This window comes from Cheilinus undulatus, linkage group 20, assembly GCF_018320785.1.
Source record: "Cheilinus undulatus linkage group 20, ASM1832078v1, whole genome shotgun sequence".
In the NCBI taxonomy this organism is placed as follows: Eukaryota; Metazoa; Chordata; class Actinopteri; order Labriformes; family Labridae; genus Cheilinus; species Cheilinus undulatus.
Window position 1 is genome coordinate 29,068,723 of NC_054884.1, and position 15,078 is coordinate 29,083,800.

General features: G+C 40.8%; 1 protein-coding gene across 1 annotated transcript in view; it reads left to right on the forward strand.

Moving 5' to 3' along the window:
• The first annotated feature begins 1,137 nt into the window (after nucleotides 1-1,137).
• kcnh4b (potassium voltage-gated channel, subfamily H (eag-related), member 4b) overlaps nucleotides 1,138-15,078 on the forward strand; it is a 67,860-nt gene continuing 53,919 nt past the window's right edge. Inside the window, exon 1 of the mRNA XM_041815826.1 lies at nucleotides 1,138-1,246. Coding sequence (XP_041671760.1) covers nucleotides 1,171-1,246 — 76 coding nt within the window. The 5' untranslated portion in view covers nucleotides 1,138-1,170. The remainder of the gene's footprint in view (nucleotides 1,247-15,078) is intronic.

The following is a 15,078-nucleotide window of genomic DNA, read 5'->3' on the forward strand; positions in this document are numbered from 1 at the left end:
CCCTATCTAAACGTATATCCCTGATCAGCTATAAGCTGTGTTGTTTGCTTGGGTCAAAGTGAGTTAAGATGCGACTTTACTTTGGTGTGTTTAACATCAAGTCCTCATGAAAAACATCTCCAGGCTTATCCTTCTAATCCGCTCTTAGCTGCCTTTATCCCGGAGCCTTAATTCTCTCATGAGGGGCTGAGAGGGCAGCAGAGACCAGCTCCATCGACAAGAGACAACGCTCGAGGAATTGAGTCTTTAAAGCTCTTACAGATCAGATATGTAGGGGGAAATCTGAATATTTCCACCTTCTTTATGTCCCTTGAGTGTAGCTCTCATGAAGAAACAGCACAATAGCTTTTATTTCAACTGAGAACAATAGGCCACATTGAGCGACACGCAGGTAATTCATCTCTCCTTGATTTTTTAGACATGCACATAAAAGCCATGTGCTGATAGTGGCACTATGGGGTGTAATGGTGCTGTCAGCTGCTCCAAAAGCATCCTCCCTCCCTATCTTGCTCTCTCTCTCTCTTTCTCTCTGTCTATACCCCCACCAACACTGAAACAGGTCCCCACAGAGGATGCCGGCATCTCATTGGCTGGGATATTTCACAAGAGTGGAAAGGGAGAGAGAGGGAGGTGGAGAGAAAGCTGAAGAAGATGCAACTACCCTGCCACAGCATCCTGGCAGAGCGCTGAGCTGAAGGATGCAAGAGGTGCCCACACATGAGCTCTCATCTTGTTTTGTCTTTCATGCTCTGTTTGTCAATGGAAATATGCAGATTTAAAGGATAACTTCTCTCATGTTGCAGCTGGGATGACTCCTAAGGAGAAGCAACAGCTGGGTGGACTGCTCTGACGCTCTCTGGATCTCAAAATCACCTGGATGTGCAGCTCCAGGTGATCCTACTTTCTACTTTCTGCACCTACCTTCACCTGAGCCTGCTTTGCATCACTTCAAGGAGCTATTTCCGTCTTTACACTGCCCTGTTGTTTTCAGAGGAGGAGAAAAGGGTGGCTGCTTTTACTGTAAATGTGTGTCCCAGCGATCGGCACTGGACTGTCACCCTCTAAGTGTCACCCTCCTGCACCTGCTGAGAGCCCCTGGAAGCCCCCTGTTGTGCCTCTGGGATGGTGTGACGTCCAGCCAGCTGTTGGCTGCCCCACATCTGGGTCACAATGCCAGTGATGAAGGGCCTACTGGCCCCGCAGAACACCTTTCTGGACACCATTGCTACACGCTTTGATGGCACCCGTAAGTATTTTAAGGATTGAATCATTCTGGGTCTTGTAATTTTTGGATACATCTTTGTAAATCTGTGGATTCTGCTGGTTTAATCCAAGCTAGGAACCATTTTTGCACGACTTGTGGCTATCAATCCAACAAAATCATTAATCCCTCTGAAGGTAATAGTTTTGGAAATGCTTGTGCACATAAAAGGACAGCATAGACACAACAAATTAATCATAAATAAGTGGTAAAATGTAGAAAATAGCTCAAATCAATACTGATAATAAAAATGCTGCAAAATTAATAACATTAAAGGGTCATTCTGTCAATATATATGTTATCCTGAGGTGCATTTTGTAGTTTAAGGGGATGAATGGATAGAAAATGATTTTCTTGCTGCAACAAGGAAAAATTTTCTTGCTAGATAACATGCAGAAAAAGCCAAAATCTTCTAGTTTCTAGAGGGTTTACTGGCTCAATAAAAGAATTAAATCCCATATTTCTTATGCAATAGAAGCCCAGAGAATGAACTTAAAAATAAGTAAGTCAGCAGTGTGCTCAAAATAAAATCTGCCATCAGAAGAAGCTAAGAAAGACTGATTAATCTGAGTCTCCTTTTGGTCTGTATCAACAAAACACTGCCTAACTAAAGCTGCTCCTGCTGGCTGTTGCAATAAGATATGGAAAAATGTGTGTTTGCACTCCAACAGTTTAATTGATCCACTGCATTTCCACATTTTTACCTCCAAAACTGGCCTCCGCAGCCAACGGGCAACATTGCACTTTTCTGCTTGGCTTGCGTCTCGTTGTTTTGCACCTTGTGCCACCTCTGGGGAGGCTGTAGCTCGTTGTAAACAAATACCACGGGGACATCTGTGTTTGCTCGTTGTCGATTCAGCCCTCCTCTCCCTTTTGCTTTCACAGCAGCCCTGAATGAACGCCTTGATGGCTGCGGGCTGGTTTGACTTGAGGATATAAAGAGTAAAATGGGCAACATTTTAGTGTAATTGGAGTGCAGGGTGTGCAATTATAGCTTTTTCGTATGAGCCGGGGGGTTCTAATGAAGCGTTTGGGGATCTCTCAGCTCACATCAGGGATATTTCTCATATCTTTACACTTACTGTAGTTTAAGATACAAATTAGCAGCTGTGAGAGATGAAACATTGAATGTAAAGATGATGCAGTTTAGCTGGAGGAGCAGGGGTCCTGACCTCATGATGCATCTGCCCTAATGAGGGCTACTTGAGCTAAACATAGACCCAAGGCCAAATCCATAGGGCTGAACCACTCTAAAGGAAAAGAAAAAAATCACTTTAATGCATTCTTTTTAAATCTGTCAAACTATTTGTAGCATAGAAGTTTTTTGTTTGGTAATCAGTCAGGCTGAAATGGATAGTTTTACCTTTCTTTGACCAACGCAAGCACAAAGCACCACAAAAGAGACTTTTGATATTGTTGAAATAATATGTGAAACTGCTGCCATGGGGTAGGTGTCATACAAACTCTGCCTTTTTTTTATACTTTCCACATCAAGCGTTTACTATAACTGATGCATTTGACTATTTAACCCTGTAGGCCTGCATGGAGTCAAATTGGGCTCTGCCTCGAGCTCTGTCAAAGTGCATCAAAGACCACCCTGATCATTTATAAACAGCTTGTTGCACATCAAGTTTAATGAAAAAAATGCTCATGTTAACGATTTTTTCCTACACGAAACAGAACTAAAACACAAAGCAAATTAATAACCACTAATGAAAACAGGTGTAGCGCCACCTAGCTACACATCATCACTGCTAGCTGTATACCACTTAGTGCTACACACATGATAGGTTGTAATTTGAAAGCTGAGACTCAGTGTAGCAGTGTCGCTCTAGTTTGTGGTTTTGCATTTTGCAATTCAGTTTTCAGTGGCCATAAAGCTGCTCCACTTTGAATTAAACTTAAGTTTTTTTTGTATTGTTGTCTTTGAATGGGTATCATTCAATCAATCATGGTCAATATAATTTGGCTTTTTTGACAAAAAAGGACAAAAAAACCTCTTTGATGTCAAAATGAAAACAGATTTCTAAAAATAATGTCAATTTAATAAAAATATGTAATGTGAAAAAGGTGACTGTTTAAATATTTACCCCCGCCGGGTCAGTATTTAGTAGATTCACCTTTGGCTGCAATCACAGCACCGAGTCTGTGTGGATAGGTCTCATTCAGACTTGCACATGTGGACACTGCAATTTTACTCCATTGCTCTTTACAAAACTGCTCATGCTCGGTGAAGTTGCACAGGGATCAGGTGTGAACAGACCTTTTCAAGAAAAGCCACACATTCTCTATTGGACTGAGGTCTGGGCTTTGACTCGGCCACTCCAGAACATTCACCTTGTTGTCTTTAAACCATTTCTATGTAGCTTTTGTTGTATGCTTTGGGTCATTGTTTGGCAGGAAAATACGTTTTTTCCTAAGTCGTAGTTATCTTGAAGACTGAATAAGATTGTCCTCCAGGGTTTTCCTGTATTCTGCTGCATCCATTTTACCCTCTACCTTTACAAGCCATCCAGGGCTGGCTGTTTAGAAGCATTCCCACAGCATGCTGCTGCCACCACCATGCTTCACAGTGGGGATGATGTGTTTGTGGTGATGTGCAGTCTTTGGTATACACCAAACATAGCGCCTTGTATGATTCAGAAGAGAAATTCATTCCACAATTTTTAATTTTGGGGGGGGGGGGCAGAAACAAAAATTTTCACTCATGCTGTCTGCTAAACTCAACTATTCTGGCAAAGTAACACATTTACTTAAACATCTGAACAGATCTCTCTTTTATTAACCTGACATGCCAGATTGACTGTTTACCTGATACATTACATGGGAAATATTTCACATCCATGTGAGCAACAGCCCATAGATGGTCAGGAAAAGGCAGAACCTTTGAAAAAGATTCTTGATAGGTGATTGGCCCAACACCCTGTTTGTCACATTCGTTTTGGGCCAATTAGAGCGACAACACGGGACATAAAGGCATGTGCAACCCTAGTGAATAAACTAATAAGCCCCGCCCATAGATAACACCTCCTTCTCCTCTAATAACACTGATTGGTTGGGTCATTCTCAGGCTGGGCACTAACCTTTCAGATTTGTGAGATGAATCTGCCTGATGGCAGACATGGAATCTTGCCAATCCATCGTCTTTGCAAGGTTACCCTTGAACATGATACCTTGATGATTCAAATAGGGCTGATAGTTGGAGAGAGATACACGCTATTAATTATGCACATGTGATTTTCAAGCAAATGGAAGCTCCTGTGGAGAAAGCAGGATGAGAATTATTGTGAGAAACACTACAAACACATGTGAAGGACAATCAGTATAGAGAGATAAAGGCATTACTTTGTCCATAACTGCACCAAAATCAACACAGACTAAAAGTTTCTAACAGGAGCTTTAAAATAAAGAAGGAAAACCGTCCTGTTTGGCAAGTATGCCCTACTGTTTTATTATTTTTCTTTGATAGTAGTATGGAAAAAGTAGCTCCTTAGGGATAAAGTCCTGGACTTTAACAGTCCAGTAGTAGCTGTAGACAAAGCATCTAGCACTTCATGTGTATCAACACTTATAAAAACTATCAACCTCAGTTTTTAAAGTCATTGTGATCCCTATCCCTGTCTTGAACCTAACTAACCAAAAACTATCCAATCTAAGCAACAGAAATCCAACATAAAACATGTTTGCACACATTTTTTGACAACATGCCAGTTTTTCACCACTTTCAATCCTTCCTCCAAGCGGCTCCTCAAGGAGTGGCAGACTGCCCGCCGCTCAAAATAGCTTCCCTCCTGTTGCTGGGGCGACAGGGTCCCGCCACTTGACATGGATGATGCTTGAACATGTTTGGGTCTGTGAGGAAAACGACAGTCGGCTAAAGAGAAAACACTCCAACTTCCTTTCCAATTAATGCAGCTGGTCTTTTGTTGCTAGAGCGAGTGGCACGGTGGGTCGTGCAGCTGCGGCCTCATCTAACCTTAAACGGCCTTTAACCTTTTTTGCTGCTACAAGTGGTTTTCCATGATAGATACAGTATAAGCCCCTGTTTTAAGGTACAGATGTTTCCTTTTTGCTCAGATTTATAAATAACGAGTTCTTCTTCTGTTTAGAGGTAGAGTACGTTTAAAGGTCTGGAGATTCTCTTTTAGTACTTCCTTTAATCTACTTTTAGAAAGGTGCCAGACATGGAGCTAAGTGTTACCAGTCCAATGCAAAGTGAGAGACGCTGAAACAACTTGAAAATTAGACACCTGCTCCTCTCAGCTCTCTTATTATCTCCTAGGTTCAGTTAAATTATTAAATTTAGAGTCCTACTATGGTTTTTCATTGGAGTTTTTCTAGAGCACATGCAGCAATAAATTTTTTTTACTCCATTTCCTTTAATAATGAGTGATTTCTACACATGCACAGATTGTTAAAATCAGGGTCAGTATCCATACTACCAGTGTTTAAATCCTAATTCATCTGTTTGACAGTAACCACACCAGATTGACTGTTTTACATACTCAGGGAATATCCATCTGGGAAACAGCCCATACATGGTGTTTGGGAAGGGCAAAACTGACTGAACGATTGTTTCATCAGAGCAACAAAACGTGACATAGCATAGTAAACTTTCACAGCCCTAAGGAGTAAACTACATAACCTGAGTTTGACAGACAGCTGACAGCTTGTTGTGTTGTTCTCTCTCCGTGGAGTCAGCAGGTGAATATTGCTCTAAGCACGCTATTGGCTAATTGCACTTTGACTGCCTTCTTTAATGTCCTTGCCTGGATATGCTTTATTGTTAAGTCAGTCGGGTCCACCATGGTTTAACAGTTTGCAGTACAACAAAACCTGCGGCCTCATTGGCCTTATACAATGCTAACTGGTCCGGTTTTTCTCTGACCAGGAACAACCAATTTAGCATAAGGCTTTGTGAGAGGCTTTGCAAGCTTTGCTTATATTTTTTCTTTTTCTTTTCTTTTCTTGTTGTGTAACAAATCCACAGTGCCACTATTTTCTTGCATGTTCGACCATAAATACAGACTGGAATTTTCCAAACAGGTCACTTCTTATGCACAGTATAAAGCTTCCTCTTTGACACAGCCTTAGGTGTGCTAAATCCGTGGTTCTCAACTGGTCAGGCATTGGGATCAAAGACCAGCTCTTTAAGTGAAATCACAACCCAATGAACAAAACATAACTGAACAAAGACACAGGACAAAACAAACGTTCATAAAGCACACTGATACAGAAGGTCATGCATGCATACATCTTATATTACACCCTTTTCCCAGACAGCATAGAAATTGGGTATTTTTTAAGGAATTTCCTTGTTATTTTGGGAAAAACAGATTTATTAACAGAGCAAAAGGAGATACATAAACATAGGTTTTGAGACATATACTGAAATACATGTAAGGATTTACTGTGTGTACAGTTAGGGCTGGGATGTCCAAACTATGGCCAAAATGGGGCCAAATGCTGCCCCCATCCCATTTTTAATTGGCTTGCAGCAAATTATAAAATATTAATAAAAAAGTCCCACATTAGAACATGGAGCTTGTGATTGACTGTAGTGTATAATTTATCTGTGTTATCTTATTGACGGACAAAAATATCTTTGTGTTACCTTGGGGGCTCGTCCGGAAAGGAGCCAGTGATAGCCAGGGCCAAGCAGGGCTCCCCAGAAATCTGACTGGCCTCCTCTTAAATCCTTGAAATGACTGGCTCAAACATCTCAAATCACTTTGTATATGTTTACTTAAACTGGAAAGGACTGACTAACTGGGGTTTATGAAGGTGGCCCCACCATCCTTAAAATTTACTGCATGTGGCTGTCAGAGGAAAAGTTTGGACACCCCTGACTTAGTGCTTCTGTACATAGAATTTTTGTTACATTTTTTGCCTTGTTAAAAATACACAACCCACTGGAAAGAGCATCATGACCACTTTTGGTTTGGGGCCCACCAGTTGAGAACCACTGTGCTAGATGTTAGCAACAAATGCAACACAACAGATAAACACTGGCTAAACCTATAATGGCTGATACTGATGTTAAACTAATGCACTGGTGCATCCCATTGGCTTATTTTTTTAGTGAATTAAATTCAGGATGCCCTGCCAACAACCTCAAACATGCATATTGTATGAGTACATCCACACAACCCAGTATGCAAGTGTCCATTAAACATCTGTTCAACCACATTTAAAACATCTTTGTTAGAACACAGGAGTAAAATTTGGATGAAGGCAGGTGTATAAACCAGGCTTACACACCTCTGAATCAGTAATAATGCACATGCATGCAGGGCTACAGCCTCAGATACAAAGATCAATCAAACCATCACTGCTAGAAAATCAACAATATAGAAAAATCAATATCATAGTCATGATATAAATAGGTAACAAACTGATTTATTCATTATATATAAAAATATGAATAAACAGTGATTAACTAGAAAAAACATGCACTTACTCTTTGATGTCTTCATTATAAAGAAACCTGTCTGTTATTATGGCTGGGGGTGAAGGCATCAGTGGTTTGTTTTGTTCTTTCTGTGCTGGTCACCAGCTGTACCAGATTACTGGTTGTTATGGAACAAAATGATTCATGGCACACCAGGCCCTTGTCACTAACTGGTCAAGAGATAAGTGTGCTGTGTGAATGGCTAAATTTATTCTCCTGCGTGGCCTGGCTAACCTTGCAAAGCAGATGGACTGGCCAGACTCCATGTCAGTCACCAGGCAAAGCTATCTCAATCTGAAATGATGGTGCCAGGTCTGAAAACGGACCTGACCAGCCAGTGTCATTTGAGGAGGAGGCGGTAGATACGGACAGGTGTGCTCTAATGGAAGACGATAGCAATGGCTGCTGTCGATGTAGCAATTAGCTCAGATGTAGCTATAGAGGAGCATCAGTTTTATCAGAATTGGGTAGCATTGCTTTATTAAAATGAGAGCAAAAAGCCACACTGAAAGCTGAGAGATGTTTTTTCCCTCTGCCGACCCTCCTTGGCACGAGGTTGACCACCGACAAGCTACCATAAACCATGACAGTGCCTGACTGTTGAGCTCAGGTTACTACTGGAACATACCATCTCATTTTGAGAATTTTTTGTTGTCTGATTGGCTGAATTTATTCTCCTGCATAGTTTTCCTTTTTATCACTTTTCTTGTTTCTTTGAAAATTTAAATTAAAATATTTACAACTAGCATGGAAATGAAACTAAATGGGGCATTAATATCAAAACAGAAATTTGTTGGAGCGACTTTAGATATCCCATGGGTAGCTCCAGCATCCCCCAAGCTCCTCCTTGATGCCGCCAAGGAGGTTATGTGATCGGGTCCGTTTGTTTGTTTGTTAGCAACATAACTCAAAAAGTTGTGGACGGATTTTGATGAAATTTTCAGGAAATGTCAGAAATGGCATAAGGAAGAACTGATTAAGTTTTGGGAGTGATCCGGATCACCATCTGGATCCAGGAATTTTTTTAAGGATTCTGTACTATTGGGAGATAGGGCTAATGGCGGAGGTCTGCGCTGTTACCACTTTACACCAGGAGATGGCGGACATGAGTGACTTCAATCCCAACATCATTTTGGCTGTGTTTCCATTCATAGTTTTGGAGTTTATGGAGTTTGAAAGACACACGCCCGGTCCAGGAGACGAGTCGGAGCGTAACAGAGAGAAAGACGGCAAATTGTAGCGAGATTACTCACAATGCTGGGAGGAATAGAGGAATATTCACCCTCTGCCATGACTTCCAGTTGTCCGGTGAGACCATGGGTGAGACTGTCAGTGCATCTGTTGGCACCAGCAGCCAATGCATCCACCATGACAGTCCACCTGGAGTGAAGCCAATGTTTTGCCTCATTGTGTTTCAACCCCACCTGGAAGGGAGTAACCGGCAGATGCTGTGGTGGGGGGCACATGGGGATGGATCCAGAAATTTTTTTAAGGATTCTGCACTATTGGGAAATAGGGCTAATGGTGGAGGTCTGCGCTCCCTGAGAGCTTTTCTAGTTATGCTGATTTTCCCATGGTTTGGGGTTGATTTTGATTGTTTCATAAGATCACAATAAATCAACCATTTATCACTGGAGAAGTGGTGTTTTTATGTTAAAAAAAAAATTTGGAAAATGGATTGTAAAAAAGGTCAAAGATAAGGTCAATACTGGACCTTATTAAGACTACATAAACTAACGTTACTTGACATGTTTGCAGTGCATATCATAGCAATTGATCACAAACTGTCTTATGCCTGGAAGCCTAAAAAATCTCTAAAAAAAAATGAATAACAAAAGTGCTTCCATATCAGCAAAACCAAAAAGAGCTGATGGAGCAGCCTAAAGTCAAACACTGTCCACATTTTTAAGCACATGTGTCACTCAGCAGTCTCAGTCTAGACTGTTACGTACACTGGGAGCAGTTGCAGTATGGTTTTCATGCAAGTGTCAGCATTTTAAATGCTCCAAAGAGACTAGAATATACAATGTTATACAATGTTCAATATTCTGTATCTGTTTGTAACTTCTTCCATATCTAGAAGTTTGTGAGGAACTTTCTGAACTTACTAAAGTTGCTGTAGCAGACAAATTTAACCCACCGACCTGATCAGAAATAGCTGGAGGCAAAGCGATAGTATAGTAGATGAATTTGTTTATTCTGACACTGATCAGCCAGCAGCATAATCCAGTAACAAATAAAAAGAACATCAACAATCTGATGACCATTTAACAGTCACAGTGTCAGAAAATGAAACTTGAATTTTACAAGCACCTTAGCCCTGTTTAATCTCAAGATTAATGCTGAAATATTCTGCACAGTCTCTCTACGACTTTACCTAAATATTATAATAAAAAACCTGACTGGTAAAATTTCATCTCATATGCACATTTCTACTAATTAATGTAAAATATGGTCAGTTATTTTATCTACTTCATATAACTCTGCCATATGATGAATTCTCTTCAGACTTTGATCATGTCTATGCAGCATTCTGGTATCCTTTGCACACCCTGCAGCCATCATTGCACACAGACTTGTATGTACTGGTTAAAATATCTAACAAGATCTTGTACATATTTGAATCTTAATTTTGATATTTTTCCTAATTTTATTATTTTCTATCAAATGTTTAATTCCTGTACATTGACAGCAAAGCTAACTGGAGTCAAATTCCTTGTAGCATAAGCACACTTGGCCAATAAAACCTCCAGACCTCCACAATGGGACAGACTGTGAGCAGGAAGTGACGTACTAACCTTTGTTGGGATTTTCCTTAGTTTGTTATTTTTAACTTACCCCCCTTACCTAACCCTAACCTTTAGGGTTCAGGTGCCTAACCCTAACTTCTTTAGGTTTTCCTTAGTTTGTGGTGTGTAAAATCTAAATTGATCCCCTCAGTAAATTTTAAAGTTTTCTTCATAATAGCCATTTACCGTAACCTCTGACAGAGAGCAGAAAATGTACATCATTCAATACATCATTCTTGTTGTTGCTTGGGTAAAGTACGTCACTTCCTGTCTCACAGTTGAAGTCACCCCACTGTAGAGGTCTGCAGCCAGAGGTTTTATGCCCCTTCTATGTGGAGATTTTTCCAGATCCTCTGAATCTCCTGATGATAGAATTAAATGTTGATGCTGAACTCCTTGCATTTTAGGAAGATCATTCAAAAACTGTCAGACTATTTTCCCACACAGTCTGTAACTAGAAAAGCACTTGGAGAGCGCAGACCTCCACCATTAGTCCTACATCCAAATAGTGAAGCATCCTTTAAAACAATTCCTGGATCCATCCCCATGTGCCCCCCACCACGGTATTCGCCGATTACTCCCTCACCGGTGGGATGGAAACATGGTGAGGCATAACATTGGCTTCACTATAGGTGGACTGTCATGGTGGATGCATTGGCTGCTGGTGCCAACAGATGCACTGACAGTCTCACCCATGGTCACACCGGATGACTGGAAGTCATGGCATAGGGTGAATATTCCTCTATTCCTCCCAGCATTGTGAGTATTCTCGTTACAATTCGCTGTCTTTCTCTCTGTTATGCTCTGACTCGTCTCCTGGACCGGGCGTGCGTCTTTCAAACTCCATAAACTCCAAAACTTTGAATAGAAACACACCCAAAAATGCTGCTGGGGTTGAAGTTACTCATGTCCGCCATCTCCTGGTGTAAAGTGGTAACAGCGCAGACCTCCGCCGTTAGCCCTACCTCCCAATAGTACAGAATCCTTAAAAAAATTCCTGGATCCAGATGGTGATTCGGGTCACTCCAAAATTTAATCAGTTCTTCCTTATGCCATTTCTGACATTTCCTGAAAATTTCATCAAAATCTGTCCACAACTTTTTGAGTCATGTTGCTAACTAACAAACAAACGGACCTGATCACATAGCCTCCTTTGCTGAGGTAACAAAGTGGAAAACCTCAGACCATTGTCGACTTTGAATGACAGAGCATTTCAGGAGTGCTCCTTTTACGCCCAATCATGGTACTATCCCCTGTCACTAATTAACCTGCTTACCTGTTTAACGTTCCAGGTGTTTATGGGGCATTCCAAAACTTTGCCCGAATTTTCTTGCTTGTGTCCAAACTTTATTGGAATATATCAAATTCAGAATGTGTTTTTAGTTAACAAAAATACCTATTTGTATGCTGTATTCAATTGAGTATAGGATGAAAAGAATTTGCAAATCATTTTATGTTGTTTTTATTCACATTTTACACTGCGTTAGATATTGAGTGTTTAGATGCTACATTTACATCCACTAGATAAGACACAGTTTTTTATCGCCTTCAAATTTGAAAAAAAAAAAAACAGACAAAAACAACCAAACAAATAATATCATCTTTTTATTTCTTATAAAGAAAGCTTCCTTGTTCATTACATCTGTTTTGCAACATGTCAGTTTAAAGACTGAGGCTGACAAATATCACTACAAGTGCAACATTAACTTTTTTCACTCACAAAGACTAAAATACAGCTTCATATTCACTGTTGCCATGCATTTGAGAGGTTCTAGCCTAATTTCTACAGCTTAGAATTGCTCATGCTCTCACATATTGATTTAACAGGAATAACCTTTGTAAGCATTTGCTGCATTTGTTGGTTTTATTTCAACCTTTCTTGGCTAAATCGCTCACTCCTCTATAAACAAAATGTCACAACAGGTTAAGTCAGTAACCTTTGGCACTGAACAGAGCAGCTCTTAGCTCAGGGCAATGTCAGCGCTCATTGTCCCTGAGGGATTGTGTGTTTTATATGTGAGTACATAAATGCCCTTTAGGTGCTCTGTTTGTCATGGGTCTGTGCGCTGATTTCATGTGTCCATACATTTGTGACAATCGTGTATTGATCCCTGAAGGGAAATTCTCAGTGGTCAAAGGTTAGGGCCACATTGCAGAGCAGCACTTGTGAAAATGTATTTCTGCTTCAGGGCATCTCAAGAGGGCAGACATTTATTGTCACACATGTTAGAAGTGGAACCTTCCACTTTATACTTGTAGGACAAACTGTGCTGTGCCAGTTATGTTTGTGTGGCAGCATACACGCCTGTCCTTTACACCCGCATCCCACCTCCCCCCCTGCTCCTTTACACGACCTCCCCGGTGGCGGTTTCACACTGACAGCAGCGCTGGCCCTGTGGGGCAGAGTAACCATAGGGCAGCTGCAGGCGGAGATAAGAACGAGGTTTATTTTCCCCCTTAAACACTTTTCCTGTTAAAAGGCCACAGAGGAACCAAAAAGGAGATGGGGCAGGCTGTCAGACTGAACTTTACGAAGCTCGGCTGATGAATGGGTCCAAAGAGGCGGCTGCAGACAGGAGCCGCTGGATGGCTTAAGCTATTGTGTGGCCTTGTATTTAGTTTAGCAGGTTTGATTTATTTGGCATCGCAAAGGTCTCTTATATCATTTAGCTTTGATCCCTGTCTCCTCCTACAGTGGATGTATGTTTTTTAGAAAGACACTGAAATCTAAATCTGCTCCTGATGTGAGGCTCAGAACCATGCGTGGCAGCTACGCCTCCATCCTTGTATAAATGTAGGTGTGAGTTGGCGTAAGGCTTTGTAAAGCCCTATGCATCCCTTTGAGAATAAAGGCACGACACAAAATCAGTCTATTTGGCTTCTTTGGTTTCAGGCAACAACAACAGATATTTTTGTCAAATGAGCTCTAGATGATCAAAAAATTCTCTGATATAAACAACTGATCGTCTTCTTTTTCACCAATCCAGTGACCTTTTCCCTGTAAAGTCCACTTCCACTTGTCACTCCTTGACCTTCTGCCAAAACAAGTAATTACACGCTCCTGGGTAGTGATTAGCTGGTGAAGCAGGGGCAAACCCTCACAGGCTTCATCTGTCTGAAAGGAACTTGTGAGACTCAGGCAGGCTGCTAGCCTTTAGCTTTTAGCACGTAGCGCCATCATGTCAGATTATAGTTGTAGCAAGTCAGCACAGATGTGTAATTAAGGAAGCTGGCGCAGCAGAGCAGTCATTCAATGCAATATCCCTCAGAGGATTAAGGCCTGAGAAATGAGGCATTGTCGCTATCTTATGCACACAAACAAACTTGCAGGAAGTGTTTATCAAATGGGTTTCATGTGGGTATTTTAGGAAGTAAACAAAGAGAAATAATTATGAGTTTGTAGAAGCTGCAGTGTAAAGTGAAATACTTCAGTTTATACATTGGATTTAAAAAGCAACATCTGTCCTGTTTCCAGGAAATACAATTATCTGTGCCAAAACAGGACATGCATAAATACCTGGAAAAAAAAAAAAAACGTAAGTCATAACTTCCAACTCTAAGTCGGACGTAACATTACGCCACACTAGGAGTACAACCAGCTGGCGCACTCAGGCCCAGTTGTGCCGCTCAGCAGGCCTGCATCTGCAGCTAACTCCTCGTTCTTAATTAAGGACTGTGTTCATTAAAAACAGAAATGGCAGTGGTCATCAAGTACATTTGCACATGGGCCAGATTTAGTCTTGACAGAGGGTCTGGGGGCTGGACTTTCAAATAAACCAAAATTTAAAAAAAAAATGTTTTGGCCTAATTAGCATATATTTGATTAGAATTTGTATTTTCCTTCCAAATGTAGACAGTGTTTAGGCATTAACAGTGTGATCTATCCCTAATATCTATAATACAGCAGGTCACAAGGAGACAGGCCTGCCCACAGCAGTTGCTGGGCCCCTGAAAACCCCAGAGAATGTGCCATCCCCAATCATGATCTAGCACCAATATTAACTCACTCATGTTTTACACTTTTTAGCCCGTTTTCAATACTTTATCTGGCCATTTCTCCAACATTTTCTGCCAATCTAAACCCATTTTTAACAATTTTTGCCACTTTTCACCCATTTTGCCACTCTATAACCCCTTTTTGCAACTTTTCTGCCAATTATTGCCTCTGTGGGCCACTGTTTAATGACTTTTCACTACTTTGCCAGGCTATTTTGCTATATTTCTGCCCCTATTAACCCATTTTTGATACTGTTTGCCCCTTTTAACCCATTTTTGATACTTTTTGTTCCTTTGTGCCACTCTTCAACCCATTTTGCTGCTTATCACACTTTGTTGCCACTCTTTAACCCCTTTTCACCACTTTATCTGGCCATTTTTGCAACATTTCCACCCATCTTAACCCCTTCTTAGAAAATATATTTTCAAAATATATGCTAATAATGACTGATAAGTGATTTTTTGTCAAAACAGATCAAAAGTTAAGTCATTCTAAAAATATTTCAATATTAATTGTTTTTGGGATGGATTTAACAGCTGCAGGCATTTAAAGCCAAACGATATCGTTAAAAATGCATCTT